Below are 15,250 nucleotides of genomic sequence, written 5' to 3' on the forward strand. Positions count from 1 at the left end.
GTCTTGGACACTTTTTTGTGACCGTCTGTAAAAAAAAACCCAGGCAGGTTGGGAATGGTGCAGTATACGTTACTCCCAGCTCTGTTAACGCACGTCGTATAAATCCAATAGTTTAGACCATAATTCGCAAGGGATGACTGGCTAATCTTAGGAAAATTATTTTACAAAATCAAAGTTCAAAACATGGCACAGAATAACGCTGCACCGACACTCCTAAAAGCAAGGATGCGGCACATCTGCTAATTTCTTTGTCCGCCTTTAATAGGCAACTTTATTACAACTACATGCACATTGAAGACCAACCTCTTATTACACGATTAAAACTACCACGACTCACTACAGAAAGACATTGGTTTTAACTACAAGCAATCGAAATCCAGAAAAGCATTATTACACGTACAGTACTTTAATTTAAGTAACCAAGTACAGTGAAATCCTGATAAGCCAAACCTCAAGGGAACAGGTTCACAATCTGACTTGAGCAGAGTTTAGTCGAGGGTTGTATAATCATTGTACTACTGAAGGGAATGGATTCTTTGTTTGAGTCAGCCTGCTTATTACCGGTACTTGGGTCAATATTGGTCAAGACCCCCATTGGTTTGTACACAGTAGGCCAGGAGGTGAGGAAGAAAATTTTTACCAGTGGTGACCTCTCAAGCAAAGGGAGGGCTTCGAGTTATCAGAGTTTGACTTATCGAGATTTCACTGTACATCAATCTAGTCAGCAACCCTGCGAGTCTAGGCAGACGGCAGGACGGTCACGTCAAAAGTCAAATTAGACAATATATAGCACCACTTTAAATATGTCGTCGACTTTCCTCTATTCGTTTCCATAACAAAAAGAGGAAAACAGGATGAAGTCATTAGCCCCACATTACTGTGCGTTTATTCTTTGGTTTACTAGCCAAGTTTATTCTTCGGTTTACTGGCCAAGTTTATTCTTCGGTATAGAATATTCAAATGGCTGCCATTGCTTGTTATTATAACTATATATTTGTTCAAAGGACAAATCTGCGATTGCCCTATGGTCCAATATCTTTCGGGTGACATACTCGTGTGCTATGCCATGCCCTGTATAAATATATTCAGATTAAGGCACAATCCCTACACATCTGCCGTACTAATCGGTGGGATATCAGTTAGAGTTTGTAGTTTCACTCTAATGGAAATACACCATGTAAGGGAAGAAATATACATGTACATGTGCAGCAGTTCAATCAGGGGTGTACCACTGCGTTTGAAACAGGCAATTTAAAAACAAACTTTGAATCATCGTAAGGTATTTTAAAAGATATTATTTATACACTATTTCTATAACCATGTCATTGAAGTTGAAGGCAGTGTTTTGTACAACGTCCGTGAATTTTTCCCACCGTTTCATTTATGGGTGCCAGCCCTTCGAACCCCATCCTAACGGCACCCAGAAACGAATACTGCTGGACTTAATAAGTTATAAACATTTTATTCCTGAGAAATCATCACAAACTTCCGATTGAGGCGCCATCGATTCATATACAAGCCCCTATGATCAATACCCTGTCTGTCGAAAGGTCACAAAATGGAGGTCAACTTAATTTTGACCTTGTTAACTATTTTGAAATACTATTTGCTCCAGGATTCTGTCATGCATCATTGGAAACCTATTAAAAACAGAATCCCTCTTCATTAACATTGAGCTTCCTGGCGTGACAGAGCAGTTTCCAAACAGTATACAGTCGGATCTCGTTAATACGAGCACGGTTAAGACGATATTTCGGTTTAGACGAGTATATTTTGCCAGTCCCGACTGTATACAGTCATGTACTACAAACCACACAACATGCACAATATTTGCTTGCGATTACTCTTAAACTAAAAGCACACTTTGAGTAATAACTACTCGGCAATCTTATTTTTGTATAAATACGTGTACCTCTTGTTATTCTTGATACAATTGACAAATTAGGCGGCACTTTGGAATAATATCGGTCAGAGGTCATATTCAAGTTTCATATGCTTATAGCTCCATGGTTATACGGATGTAACGTAGGCAAATTACATGTACATGTATATATAATTTGTATGTATATAGGGTGTCCCAATAAACATTGTGCATGAAAAAATAATCGAATTTTCTCAAACGTTGGTCCGACTAGCTGATCGAATTTTATAGCATTTTCAAGAAATATGGTCTTGTTTATAATTTGTGAAAACAAATCAAGAAGATTCAACCATGCAAACCAAATTTGATCTGACCAACTTTTGAGAAAATCAGCTATTGCTAAATCTTCTTGCACGATGTTTATTGGGACACCTTGTATATCATGCCTTGTTAACAATAAAATTGTACGTGTATTTTATTCACCGAATTACGCTGCGTGCTATATTTCTTCCAACAGTACATGTGTAGTTTCAAGAAATTCACACAAAAATGAAGTTGACCTACAAATGGCCGACCTTCAACACAGATCTTCATCTAAAACTTCAGGTGATGATTATGGCCGACCTTCAACACAGATCTTCATCTAAAACTTCAGGTGATGATTATGATTTCAAGATGGGTGCAACCAAAACAGCCTTTTTTTATCACAATCACTGATTTATGGCTGATACCTGTAAGAATCACGAGGTGGTGGAATTGGAGCGAGGAGGGGAGACGACAGGTTCTTGAGATGCGACTCATCCCGCACGGGGAGGTATCCAAAATGCTCCATCATTTCAGCACAGCGTCCAACATTCTCGATGGCCTTTGCGGTCTTGTAGTCTAACTTAGTACGCCACGACTGATACACTTGGCTGGACACTCGGGTAGTCGAGTATACTCCAGGTCTATGAGCCTGGGTATTCTCAGCGATCCATTTAGATATTGTCTCAGGGACAGCACCAAGTCCAGTGAAGTTGTAGATGAGTTGGGTGACTCTCTCTGGATCCAATGACATGTCCTCATACCTCAGTAGAAGGTAGTTGTCTCTGTACTTGGGGAGGTAGTACCCTATTTCTTTATTGTCGATGCTATAGGAGCAGAACTCCATCAAGTACGATCGCATTTCATCTGTGAAAGAATCCGCCTGCAATTTGTTGAATGTGTTCTCAACGACATTCATGGCAAGAACTCGCGATGCAGTCATTCCTCTTGGGTCTCGGACGAGATGAATGACCTTGAGTTTCACGTTACTATCTTGTATCAGTGACAGAAACATCCCGATGTCCCAAATACGGATAGATTTTATCGCAATGTGTCTCTTCTCTTGGCATTTTCTCTCAAAGATCTCTGCGGGAATGGCGTCGCACTTCAGCCCCGTTCTACCCGTCTCAAACGGGTAGCAGAGTGAGTCAAAAATTCGTGGGACTTTTTTCTTGACTTCGAGTGGGGGCTGCCTAGACAACCACTTGATGTAGAAATCCAGAGAAGATGTGTTGCATTGATAGAGTGACCTCAACATATCAATATACATTGGCTGTAAGAAAAGAGCTCCCCTGGAATGCAGCTCTGTGAGCAGTGCTAGGCCGGGCTCAAAAAGGTAGAAGATGTCGTCATTTCGGCCGAATATTTCACCGATGAACGAGGAACCAGTCCGCATTGATGTCAGCACGACAATACGCGATCCCGGTGGATCACTGCTGCGAGTATCTTCCGCAGGGACCGAGTCATCACCGACTACAGGTTGCTCTTCCACGCCGTTGGGCACGGGGTCGATGGAAGTAGGGTTGCGGTTGCACGGTGGACACGACGACGATTCCTCACTACTGACATTCGTGCCTCTGGAGAAAATCCCCAGTTCTTCTTGGGTGTTACTTTTGTCCTGTGTAATCTGTCGAACTCCCTCTCGACTCACTGCCGTGACACTCTTCACTAGCGTGCCACTTCTTCTACCGTAGAGAAGTAGACATATTGCCGATACAGCGACAAGTCCAAACAGTACACATCGGATATTCCTTGCCATGCTGCTGGCTGCTACATACAAGGAGTGCTCAAGTTAAGATGTTGTTGATGTTGTATGTATCCCAGATGTCCAGCAGTAGGCACACTGCAAGTTTTGTCAGATTTCACCGGAAAATATTCCAGAAACTTTCTGCATCTTAATTAGTGGTATAAGGCTATAACTAAAAAATGTTCATGGTGATGGCTTGTAGAATCGGTGTTTCTTCTGTAGTAATGCGTCGTTCTGGAAATGCAATGTCCAGTTCGTGTCACACCTGTGTTGAGTCCAACCACACAGCTTACGCAGAGATGTTGGATAATTGCTTATAATGTACATGTACGTGTGCTGTACTTGCGGTGTAAGCAGAATACATGTACATTGTGGCCACACGTTGCGAGTTTACTAAAGACAATTCACGGATCACTGCACACCTGTTGAGCGCAGCCGCAGCCATCAGTCAGTGCAGAAAAAAAACTCGATTTGCAGAAGTCAGTCAGGCTCAGGCAACGACGTCATTAAAATCAATTCACAGAAATATGTAACGGTTCAATACATCCTCATAAAAGACGGGATTTCGGTTGTTTTTTTTTACCTGTATGCTATGAACTGTAGGTTCAAGGCTCAATGTGGAAGCATCGTGCTGTTTTTTCCATGTTTAGTTTTGAGCGACGGACTAGCACAAAGTTTAATGGCCCTATTGACGTGCTGGTTTCCACAACAGATGGACGCTATTACGTAACGCCACACGCAAACGTTTATCTGGACAGTTTATCTGCAGTCCGCCACTGTGGACATTCTTTTTTTAAGGATGTTGACACAAGCAAACCTGTCGCCAAAGCCGGAAGCGTTGTTCTCGCATACACGTCATAATAATGGTTTAATACTTGGTTGTGTCCTGTGAGAGATCATAAAGTAATCTCGGGATATTTGTGACAAATGAAAATACACATGTATTAGGAGATAAATCACCCGCCACAGCGACTGCGCGGCGTTACGTATTGAGCTTTGACCGATTGTCAACCACTGATCTCTATTTTACTGTCGTGACAGGCGGCGATCGCTGCTCACACGTTGCCGTTGATTGGTGATTTTCCACTCTTGTCTTACTAAAGAAGATTACCTTTAAAAGCAGTCCTGGTGCCCATCGCCATTTTGAATAATAATCCCTTCACTCCCTTGGAAAAAAGAGCGAATTTTTTTTTTTTTTGGGGGGGGGTTCAAATTTTCATCCAGATTTTTCAGCAATTTAATTTCAAAGAAGGGTTCAAAGTCGGAACCAAGCAACAAAAATTTTTTATGAGGCCCTATAGAGAGAAAAAAATCGACAGTATACAAATCGTGGTGTGGCCGGCATAGGATACTTAAGTTTGGGCCTGTTGACTGGTTTTAAAACGACGAAATTACTCAAAATCTTAAGAACGTTGCATAGCAACTAACCGTGTTGAAGTTTGAGCTCAAACTTCAGCACGGTTCGTTGTTATGCAACGTTCTTAAGATTTTGTCTTTTGGCACTTCGCCTCGATGTAGGTCAAATATCACACTCAAGAACATCATTACGAACACATTCTCGTAAAAGTTGGTCCGGTACTTCTGTCTTAACTTATTCTTTATGATGAGGCTTGCGGGTTTTGCCGTCTGATAAGGTTTGTGCACAAAACCCCCGGCGCTTGGAGTTTTTAGAGGACCATATTTTTTTTTACATGTAACCGGGGAGAGCGATATGAATTAGTTTTAAATGCGGCACTCTCCTCACAACCAAGTGGTTCCACTAAATAATTTGGGTGGAGCGAAGTCTTTTGGATGTCTCAATAATATCAAAATATTTTATTTACAACACAATTAAATTGATTTCGAATATATGAGACAATGTATTTACAAATTTATATCTGGTGTTAACAAAAGAATTAGTGTATAAAGAACTTTGGTATACAAAGAACTTGGGTAATAAAAAGAACGACAGTCAAAAGGGAATGGAAGCTGTCTAGATCTATCCAATGATCTTAAATCACAAACAATAAATCACTAATGAATTATGGGAAAACTTTCAGATCAAAGAACATTATTAAAGACATCATTACATTCAAAGTAATTTGGGGAAACACTGTTTTCCTTATTTTTAAATCAAAGAATACGTTTATAAATACATCAGTAAGTGAACAGATGTTGCATAAAAAGATTATGGCATAAAAAGATTCAGGCATAAAAAGTTAAATAACACACAAGGGATTTACTCACCACTTGGGATGATCTACGTTCATGCCTTCCTCTCCGTGCTCGATGTTAAAATCGAAGAATCAGCAGCAAAATTGAAGAGAATAATGCAGAAAACTGCAGTGCCGGCAACGCCGGATATCAAATTATATTGCTGCTACAAGTTAGTCGCACCCAAAATGTGCAGTAATAAAAGTGGAGTGTGCAATGCTCGCTATAAAAAGCTGGTCGCAAAGCAGGAGCAGGAGCTGGAAGATGTCAACTCAAAGTAGAGTTGGAACGGAATCAACGATATTTAGGACCTAGCCCCATGCCTAGCCCTACAGGAAAACTATACGAAACGCCCGGAATGCCAGCTATCTAACTTAAACAAAGCGCGTGGAATGTAGAACTAGCCTGCTCGTTACGCCCTTTGCATAGTTTCAAAAGTAGCGGGCAAAATTCTTGGTGGCGCGCGCTGTGCTAAAAAAGTTTAGTTGGCCGCAAGAGGGCGCTAGGCAAAAAGACGATCGATCGTAACGCAACGCTCATGGCTGACAAAGTGTGACATGCAAGTAATTTACTAAAGTTCGGACATGTGATGCATGATGGAGTAGGGAACCTGTCGGGTAAAAGTGTGTACGAAAACCCGACCTGGTTACATACGGTTACTACATGTCAGCCTAGAGCAACGGTAATGGCCAAGCCTACATGCAGCCAAATTTACAAATGGCATCCCTACATTTTCTCGGGCAAATAGGACCCATTTTTCGACCGTAATTTTATCAAGTCTGCCCTCAGATAATAGCCCAAAAGCTAGGGAGTTGATCCTCGGCTATATTTGCACAATTCATCCATCGTTATTTTAAACCGGGTCTCTATTTTTCCCCCCAAAAGGCTGTGGGGCACGTACTTTTGATGCAAATGAGTTCGCGTAGAAACTTTGTGAACCCTCATCAATCGCGAATTTATTGCGCCCGCTGTCAGTCTAATTGCACCATTCGGATATATCATCTATCTAGCGCCCCCCCCTCTCCCCACACCGTAACAGCAATAAAATATTGTTAAAAAAGGTGCTCGTTTATTCAGAAACTAGTATAAAATCCAAAAGTGAAAAGTTCTTTTTGAGAGCCCACAAGCGAGATGACAACTCTCCCAATTGGTTATAGTCAAGACAATAAAAACATTTCTTGGTGAATAAGTTTGTCAGGTCTGTATGCTTATATGTACAGGTTCGAGTGGTTTACTCCTGGTATTCTGTTTTGGATTCAACCGCTAAAATGCCACTTTTGCAATATACCCCTTCATTTTTCTTTGTGCCTTCATCAGTGCCTGCAGGAAAGACGTTTCTTCCCAATTCTTTTGTTTCAGAGTTCTAAACATTGGGCGACATGTGCCTCCTGCCTAGTTTGTAATGTCCACACTATCTTACAACGCGCGGTATGCGCCTCGTAAACCCCTTTTGAAACTCCACACTAATCTCATTCAAAGAGCGCAACAGGGCTTTCAGTTTCCAGTGTTGTTGAATTCGACATGGGCGTCGCGGGGGGGGGGGGGGGCAAGGGGGGGGGGCGCTTGCCGCCCCCCCCCCCCCCACCAGGAAAAGCAAACAAAGAAAGAAAAAAAAGTAAGAAAAAGAAAGACAAAAAAGAAAGAAATTGTGAAGTCATATGGCGACGCCCATGCAGGGGGGGGGGGAGGGTTTATTTTCGGGTAGCCATTATGCAGCACAAGAAATGAGCTTCAAAATTTAGATTATGTCTTCCATATTATTTGCCGAGGCAGCAACCAACTTCCAATGGAGAAACAGTGGTTAGGGTTTGTGACTCATGATCAGAGGGTCAGGAGTTCGAATTCAGCTGCTGACCATTTTTATGTTGTGTCCTTGGGCGGGCCTCTTCATCCACACTTGCCTCTCTCCACACAGGCGTGTAAATGGATGCCGACATTAGCTGGGGAGTAACCTGTGATGGACTAGCATCCCATTCAGGGGGAATAGAAATATTCTCTGAAACCGGAGATAAATGCCGGCGCGGCCCAATGGGCCACATTGGCTCGTGACAGACTTTACTGCTTAATTACTACCTTTAATCATCTAAAATATGGTGGCAAATGTCAGTAATGTGGGGCAGATCTAGCTAGCTTTCATGAAACGGGTGGAGGGATGATATAAAGGTAGTGGGGTCCTAAGGCGTGTCGAAGGCATGCCCTACTAGGGGGTCCGGGGCATGGCCGCGGACTACGATGATTTCTCCTACATTAAAGGCAATTCAAGAATACATTTAGGAACTTAATTAGCATTCCATTTGATATTTTTGGCCCCATTTTATTACTTTCCTTAATTAATCAGTGTCTGATTAATCAACGGGGGGGGGGGGGGGGGGGGGGGGGGGGGGGGGGGGGAGGAGGGGGGTGTTTCCTCTAGATCCACTACTGAAGAACATGATTCCGAGAGTGATAACCGAAACTGGAGATTCAGCCGTGGTTCAGAAAACATCCATGTATTAACTGCGCGCAAAAAACCCCCCATAGTTTCCAAGAAATGAATGTCAGTCCTTTATTGCGGGCTTGTTCAAATTACACCAAAACTACATCAAAACAATTTATAGGCCTGCTCAAATAGGCACATAAGAAAGTATATTATGGTTTTTATTAAATGTAACACTCTCTACACATGCTGCAAGATAAAATATATACAATCCTTGCTATTTTTCGAGTTCAACCCCCAAAATATAGATGAAATCCAGTTCTTGGGTACTTTGGCGCATAGAAATTCCTAGCATACACGCGCTCAATAGCTTGAATACATCATGCCTAAATCTGTGCTGACTTACGGAGTTAAAGGGAAGATACAACATTTGAAAACATCAAAGAACGAAATGATCAAATTATCACGAAATACCTTACTGAACTGTTAGGGAATGACAGTCTAAGCATCCTTTAAAATCGTGGCTCCTGGTGTGCTGACATTTTCACGAAAACCAGCGTTGGAGAAAACTGGCTTTTTTCAAAAACTGTTCCTACTTTTTCATATTAAGTTATTCTGACTTTTCTTTGCAATTGATTACACACCTGTGAAGGGGTACAAGCCTGCGCTAGACCTATTCTCGACCTTACAGTTCCCCAAAGAGTATTACATGTAATTGCTCCGTTTCATCTTAAGTGGGGTCAGGGAGCCAGACTACAAGAATATGATAGGTTTTCTTGGTTTTTCCAGCATCTACAAGACCAAAACGTGAATTAAGTCAGTTTAACAATATTTTCTATAACATACTAATCCGCCAAATCCATTTATTTCTGAATATTGCAGCAAAAGCAAATGTTGTACATTCCCTTTAACAAACTTGTTGGTTGCCATGATAATTATGGAGCCGGATGGCAATATTCCCGTTTTTCTCCCAAAAGGATTTTTCGCCCCTCTCGTAATCAGCGAATGTAGGCCTATAAAAAAATATATATTTTCCCGATGTCACAAGAAATTCCAAATTCGCCGTGTTCACTTATTTCACCTTAGGCCTTTAGGGAAGTCTGTTAGCGATGTCCTTTGAAACTGTACATGTTTCTTTGTAATAGTTGTACAGTAATTATAATTATTTAGTTGCTTTACGATCATGCAGTAATCGCATATGCTTTTATTTTATTTCATTGTGCTGTATTGCATTTGTAAGGTATTGTATTTGTACATAATGTGCAGTTATTTTGTAATGTATGCAGGGCCCCAATGGAAACCAGTTTTAAACTGTTTGGGCATACCCTGGGTAAAAAATGTAATAATTAAACAAATAAATAGCGCGCGTGAAGTATGCTCGAAACTTCTGGTCCGAGTGCAATAAAACCAAAGACTAGACAATAGACCCTGAAAGTTGACCCCTGGTGGCGCGCTTCCGGACCCCTCGAACAGGGGCGGCGGAACCGGGGGGGGGGGGGGTCCTGGGGGCACTTCCCCTCCCCCAGATTCACCCAAGTGCCCCTTTTGCGGACATAAATGTGCCCCCTCGAGCATAAATGTGTCCCCTTGCAATGAACAAAAACTGGCCCTAAAATTTTGGATAATTTGGTTATCAGTAACCATTTCCCAAAATGGTATAGAAAGTTCTGATATGAACGAGGAATATGAAAACCAAGCCCCAAAACCCTTTCAATGCGCCCTGAAAATGGGCACATAATGCGTAGTTTGCATAATGACCGGTTTTGAAGAGCGCCCCTATTTTGGAAAATGGTAATTGTAGCGCCCTCTGATCTGTACCGTCCCGCGGCGGATTGACAGCAGCGCTGCAAATCAGGGGAACACAATCAAAGCCCAGAATTTGACCAATCAAAGTAACTGTACTAAAGGGCCCTGTATGAGGGATCCCGCTTTTGCGCATGCAAATAGATAGGGCCAAATTTACACACATAGGCTAAGACGTTTCCCTGTTGCTTTCAAAATGAACATTTCTCCCTTTCTGAACACGTGTGGATGCACATTATATATAGGTCATTTTGAAAGTTTGGCCAGTAAAGAACCTACGGATAGGTTTAACACTGATTAAAGTCTTGGATCAAAGTTATGAACGGTTGTTTTTTGGAGTTGCTTTGATTTGAAGGGAGCATGCCTATAGTCAACCTGTGAAACGATATGACTGATATTTCTGGGAATCGTGTTCCGCTGGAATGGGAGCGAGGAGGGGAAACGACAGGTTCTTGAGATGCGACTTGTCCCGCACGGGAAGGTATCCGAAATGCTCCATCATCTCAGCACAGCGTCCAACATTCTCGATGGCCTTAGCGGTCTTGAAGTCTAACTTTTTACGCCACGACTGATACACTTGGCTGGACACTCGGGTAGTCGAGTATACTCCAGGTCTATAAGCCTGGGTATTCTCAGCGATCCATTTAGATACTGTCTCAGGGACAGCACCAAGTCCAGTGAAGTTGTAGATGAGTTGGGTGACTCTCCCTGGATCCAATGACATGTCCTCATACCTCAGCAGAAAGTAATTGTCTCTGTACTTAGGAAGGTACGAGCCTGTTTCTTTGTTTTCTAGGCTGAGGGAGCAGTATCGTATGAGATATTCGCGCATTTCCTCCGTGAATGACCCGGCCTTTAATTTGTTGGATGTGTTGTCAACGACGTTCATGGCGGGTACTCGAGATGCAGTCATCCCTCGTGGGTCCCGAACGAGATGAATGACTTTCAAGTTGGTGCTTTGTATCAACGGCAGGAACATCCCGATGTGCCAAATGCGAATAGACTTAATCACAATGGATCTTTTCTCCCGACATTTTTGCACAAACCGTATTGGCGAAACTTTCCCGCACAGAAAGCGACCCGAGCCACCGCGTTTCATTTTGGGGCACAGCGAATCGAACAGCCGCGGTGCAGATTTCAGAATTGTGTTCTGGTTTTTGCCTGACAAACTTTTGAGGTAAAAATCCAGGTAAGTCACATTACACCGGTACAACGAGTTCATCATATCAATGTACAACTGTTGCATGAAAACACTAGTTTCATTGTGGGCAATCAGTTCGTTTTCGAGGGGAATGCCGGGCTCAAAAAGGTAGAAGGTGTTTTCGTTTTGGCCAAATATCTCGCCGACGAATGAGGAACCAGTCCGCATGACTGCCATGATGACGACACTGGAACCCAAAGGTCTGGTTCCCATGACAACATCATGGCGGACGGGGTCAGAGTTCACGTCTACTACAGTCTGGTGTCCGGACGCGGGAGTTGTCGCATGCCTGCCTTTGGCGGCTCTGGTGACGGAGTTCACAGTCGAACAAGAACAGTTGCAGGGTGAAAAGGACGGCAGCCCCACATCACTTGACTGACCTGATCTCGATTTCACTGCTGATACGATGTGGCTCTGGTGGCTCTCCAAAATGGGAGCGTGTCTCACCACCAAATAGAGGAGAAAACATGCGACTGAAACAGTTACGAGAAAAAATAAATATCGTCTCGACATGTTTTTGTATGACTCACGGAAAGGACTTCACGACACTATGTCTGTTTCAGGTCATGAGTGTATCATAAGTCTGAGTAGGCCTTTATTATGTAGTGTTAATGTTTCAGCGTACGTTGCTCCTTTACATGCACGCCGTCTTTAGTGTTTCCTTGACAAAAGCTCAACCTGAAAGGAAAAAAATGGGAAATTATGTTTATTCATAGAAAAAAAAGAAACAAGACGTCAACACCATTATTTGTTTAGTCTACTAGTTACACTGAAGCATTCTAAAGCACGGATATTGTCAATTTGTCACAGAAGCCAAGCGGATTTAATGGATCGAAAAATACCTGGTTCGAATCCACCGATGCCCATTTTTCATCGAATATTTTTCGTCTCCAAATTTATCGTTGGCAAAAGAGTCAGAGAACCTTATTGCAATGATTGCATCGACATTACTGAATTACTCACGAACTGGCTTCACCCACGTCAACCTATGAACAAAAACTCCGGCCGGTTGGTAGGTCAACCCCTTCTTATTTTGGCCCCTCGATTTTTTGTTGTTGTTCTGGAACCACTTTGCTATAATTACTTGAGGAATTGATACTTGACATTTTCCCCTGAATAAATCAAGCGAGGGGCAACTCTCGCACGGAGAAGCCGTTCCACCGAAGTTCTGGGTTTTGAGGCGGAAAGCTAAAAAGGTTTTAGCCTTTTGTGAACTTGATGATATCGATCCTGTAACGACTATGCTTGGACTGGGCCTCGTCTTGTACTTGTGGGATCAGTTGGAGATCAGAGTTTATTGCAGTTTCAAGACTTATTGATTATAGGCCTTTAACCTCATCTCCGTTTTAGATATAACATAGTTTGCGTACTGAATTTTACTAGCACTGCGTCATAAAATACACGGAATGCAGAACAGTAGTAAAGGATAAACACCTTCAAGTTATTCTTTGTCAACAGTCGTCTACCAGCATAACGACGACGCCCATTTGAATATCTGAATTGGTTCAATTAGTTTGGACAAGTATTTTTGCCGCGGTATTACCCATCCCTGTTAGCTGTTTTTGTGTCATGTCATCTCTTTACAATGTGTCAATACTGCAGCACCAACCGCGCATTATCATCTAAGAAAACACCGAGTGGTCCTCCAGTCCAAACACAATAATGACATACACTTCACTCTGTTGTGGCAACGGGGTTTCGAGAGGAGCGCACTGCTCAATACTTAAGTCTGTTTCTGTCGTGTTATTAAAATTAAAAGCATACAATAATAAACTTACTCCTCGTCTTGACTCGTAAAACATCCACGATCTTTCGCATTCCAGACAATTCTCGAAGAAAGAAACCCACAGTACTGATGGCCTGCTCTGCTTCAGTCTAGTGGGCGATATGGATCGATATTTTCTATTGTGTAAATTCATGAAAGCATCTCTCGTACAGCAGCGGGTACTGCGACGGGGCCTAAGTCCGCATACATAATGCAAGGTTATTATGTACCACCATATCACTACTAGTCCAGCGGATATGTGACAAAATATCGATGAATTGTGCACTTTTGCATAAAAGTGTGAAACTTGGCACAGATGTGTGTATATATTCATGCGAGAAAATGTGTTAGATGTGGAGCCATCGCAAATTTACCCTTTTAAGGGCGTGGCATCCATTTAAAAAAGGGGGGGGGGCGGGACTTGTCGTGCCCGCAGTGAAAACGGTTTTTCCCACTTGTTACAAAAGCAGGAAACTTCACAAAGACATAATTATATAGATTATTAGTGTTTTCCAGATTCGGAGCCACCACAAAAGTACCTTTTTGGGGGCGTGGCAGCCATTAAAAGAAAAGGGGGGTTTAATTATTATGCCCACTTTGGAAAACATTGTGCCCATATTTCATGAACAAATAAAACGTCCCACAGACGTTTATATTCATGAAAAAAAAAAATCCAGACACAAAACCGCTTGACCTTCACTTCCGGTGTTACCGGAAGTGCAATAAAATCCGAATATAACTCAAAAGCAGAAGCATTTTACTACACCGTTTAAGATACATTTTTGTAAAAAAAAATAGTTGATTGTACTGGAAGGGATTTAATTTCGTGATCCTTTGTTCTATATATGCGTATATTCCTAACTTTTCTGGGCAGTGTATTATGAAAAGGCTGTCCGCCCGACCACTCTGCGTTTGTAACTCAACAAACGCGAATCTCTAGTTATATTTTGTTGTTGATTTCTTATAATGTTGATTGGCCCATAACCAATATTATTTGGTAATACAATGACTTACACCAAAGAGCATGGGTAAGTACCGGTAGGCTAACCCCAGGTATAGGGTTCAATGTGTGTACTTGCACCTATATTATCATGCACGTCTAAATTCCAGAGTGATTTCATAATTACAAATACACAGCACACAATGGCAGCCCTAAACTCTAACATTTAACAATTAAGGGCCATGGAAATCCTTTTTAACGGGGGTGGGGGGAGGAATGTAAAATCCCCCTACCCCCTACCCGTTGCGCCGCATTGACAGCAGATTGTGAGGCGAGTACATCGTGTTGTTACCCAAAGTGGTGGACACGTCCACTATGACTTCAAATTCAATGAATCTGTGTACCCCCACCACACAACCCCTCTGTTCTCTTAAAAATGGTATATCAAGCTCTGATGAGTGTTTTTTTTTACCCCGACCAAATCCATTAAAACATTTTATACTTTATACAGGTGCGACACTGCATATGCCTTTTGGTCTGTCAGAAAAAAAGGCAGGGGAAACAATGTATTTGAAGAAGTAACACTAGTCTTTCCAAGACTAACTGAGGTACCCCAGTTTATACCCCAATTCAGAAATTGCTGCAGTTGAGAGGTAAAAGGGTGTGTTCGAGATGGCTCCACATCTGGATTTTTTTTCCTCATGAATATAAACGTCCGTGGGACGTTTTATTCGTTCATAAAATATGTGCACAATGTTTTCCAAAGTGGGCATAATAATTACCCCCCCCCTTTTCTTTTAATGGCTGCTACGCCCCCAAAAAGGTACTTTTGTGGTGGCTCCGAATCTGGAAAACACTAATAATCTATATAATTATGTCTTTGTGAAGTTTCCTGCTTTTGTAACAAGTGGGAAAAACCGTTTTCACTGCGGACACGTCAAGTCCCGCCCCCTTTTTTTAAAATGGATGCCACGCCCCTAAAAGGGTAAATTTGCGATGGCTCCACATCTAAAACATTTTT

At 42.2% G+C, this 15,250-nt stretch overlaps 2 protein-coding genes across 2 annotated transcripts; both read right to left on the bottom strand.

The window, feature by feature from the left end:
- Positions 1-242: 242 nt before the first annotated feature.
- LOC119745621 (carbohydrate sulfotransferase 3-like) lies at positions 243-4,595 on the bottom strand. Its single transcript, XM_038222117.1, has 2 exons — positions 2,486-4,595; positions 243-2,436 (listed from the first exon to the last, which is right to left on the bottom strand). Exon 1 carries the CDS (start codon positions 3,921-3,923, stop codon positions 2,580-2,582), a length of 1,344 nt encoding a protein of 447 aa, XP_038078045.1. The 5' UTR covers positions 3,924-4,595; the 3' UTR covers positions 243-2,436; positions 2,486-2,579.
- A 5,631-nt stretch (positions 4,596-10,226) lies between these two features.
- LOC119746304 (carbohydrate sulfotransferase 3-like) lies at positions 10,227-13,553 on the bottom strand. Its single transcript, XM_038223171.1, has 2 exons — positions 13,303-13,553; positions 10,227-12,202 (listed from the first exon to the last, which is right to left on the bottom strand). The coding sequence occupies exon 2, from the start codon at positions 12,035-12,037 to the stop codon at positions 10,694-10,696; it is 1,344 nt and encodes a 447-aa protein (XP_038079099.1). The 5' UTR covers positions 12,038-12,202; positions 13,303-13,553; the 3' UTR covers positions 10,227-10,693.
- Between the last annotated feature and the right edge of the window lie 1,697 nt (positions 13,554-15,250).

This window comes from Patiria miniata, unplaced genomic scaffold, assembly GCF_015706575.1.
Source record: "Patiria miniata isolate m_02_andy unplaced genomic scaffold, ASM1570657v1 HiC_scaffold_7, whole genome shotgun sequence".
NCBI lineage: Eukaryota > Metazoa > Echinodermata > Asteroidea > Valvatida > Asterinidae > Patiria > Patiria miniata.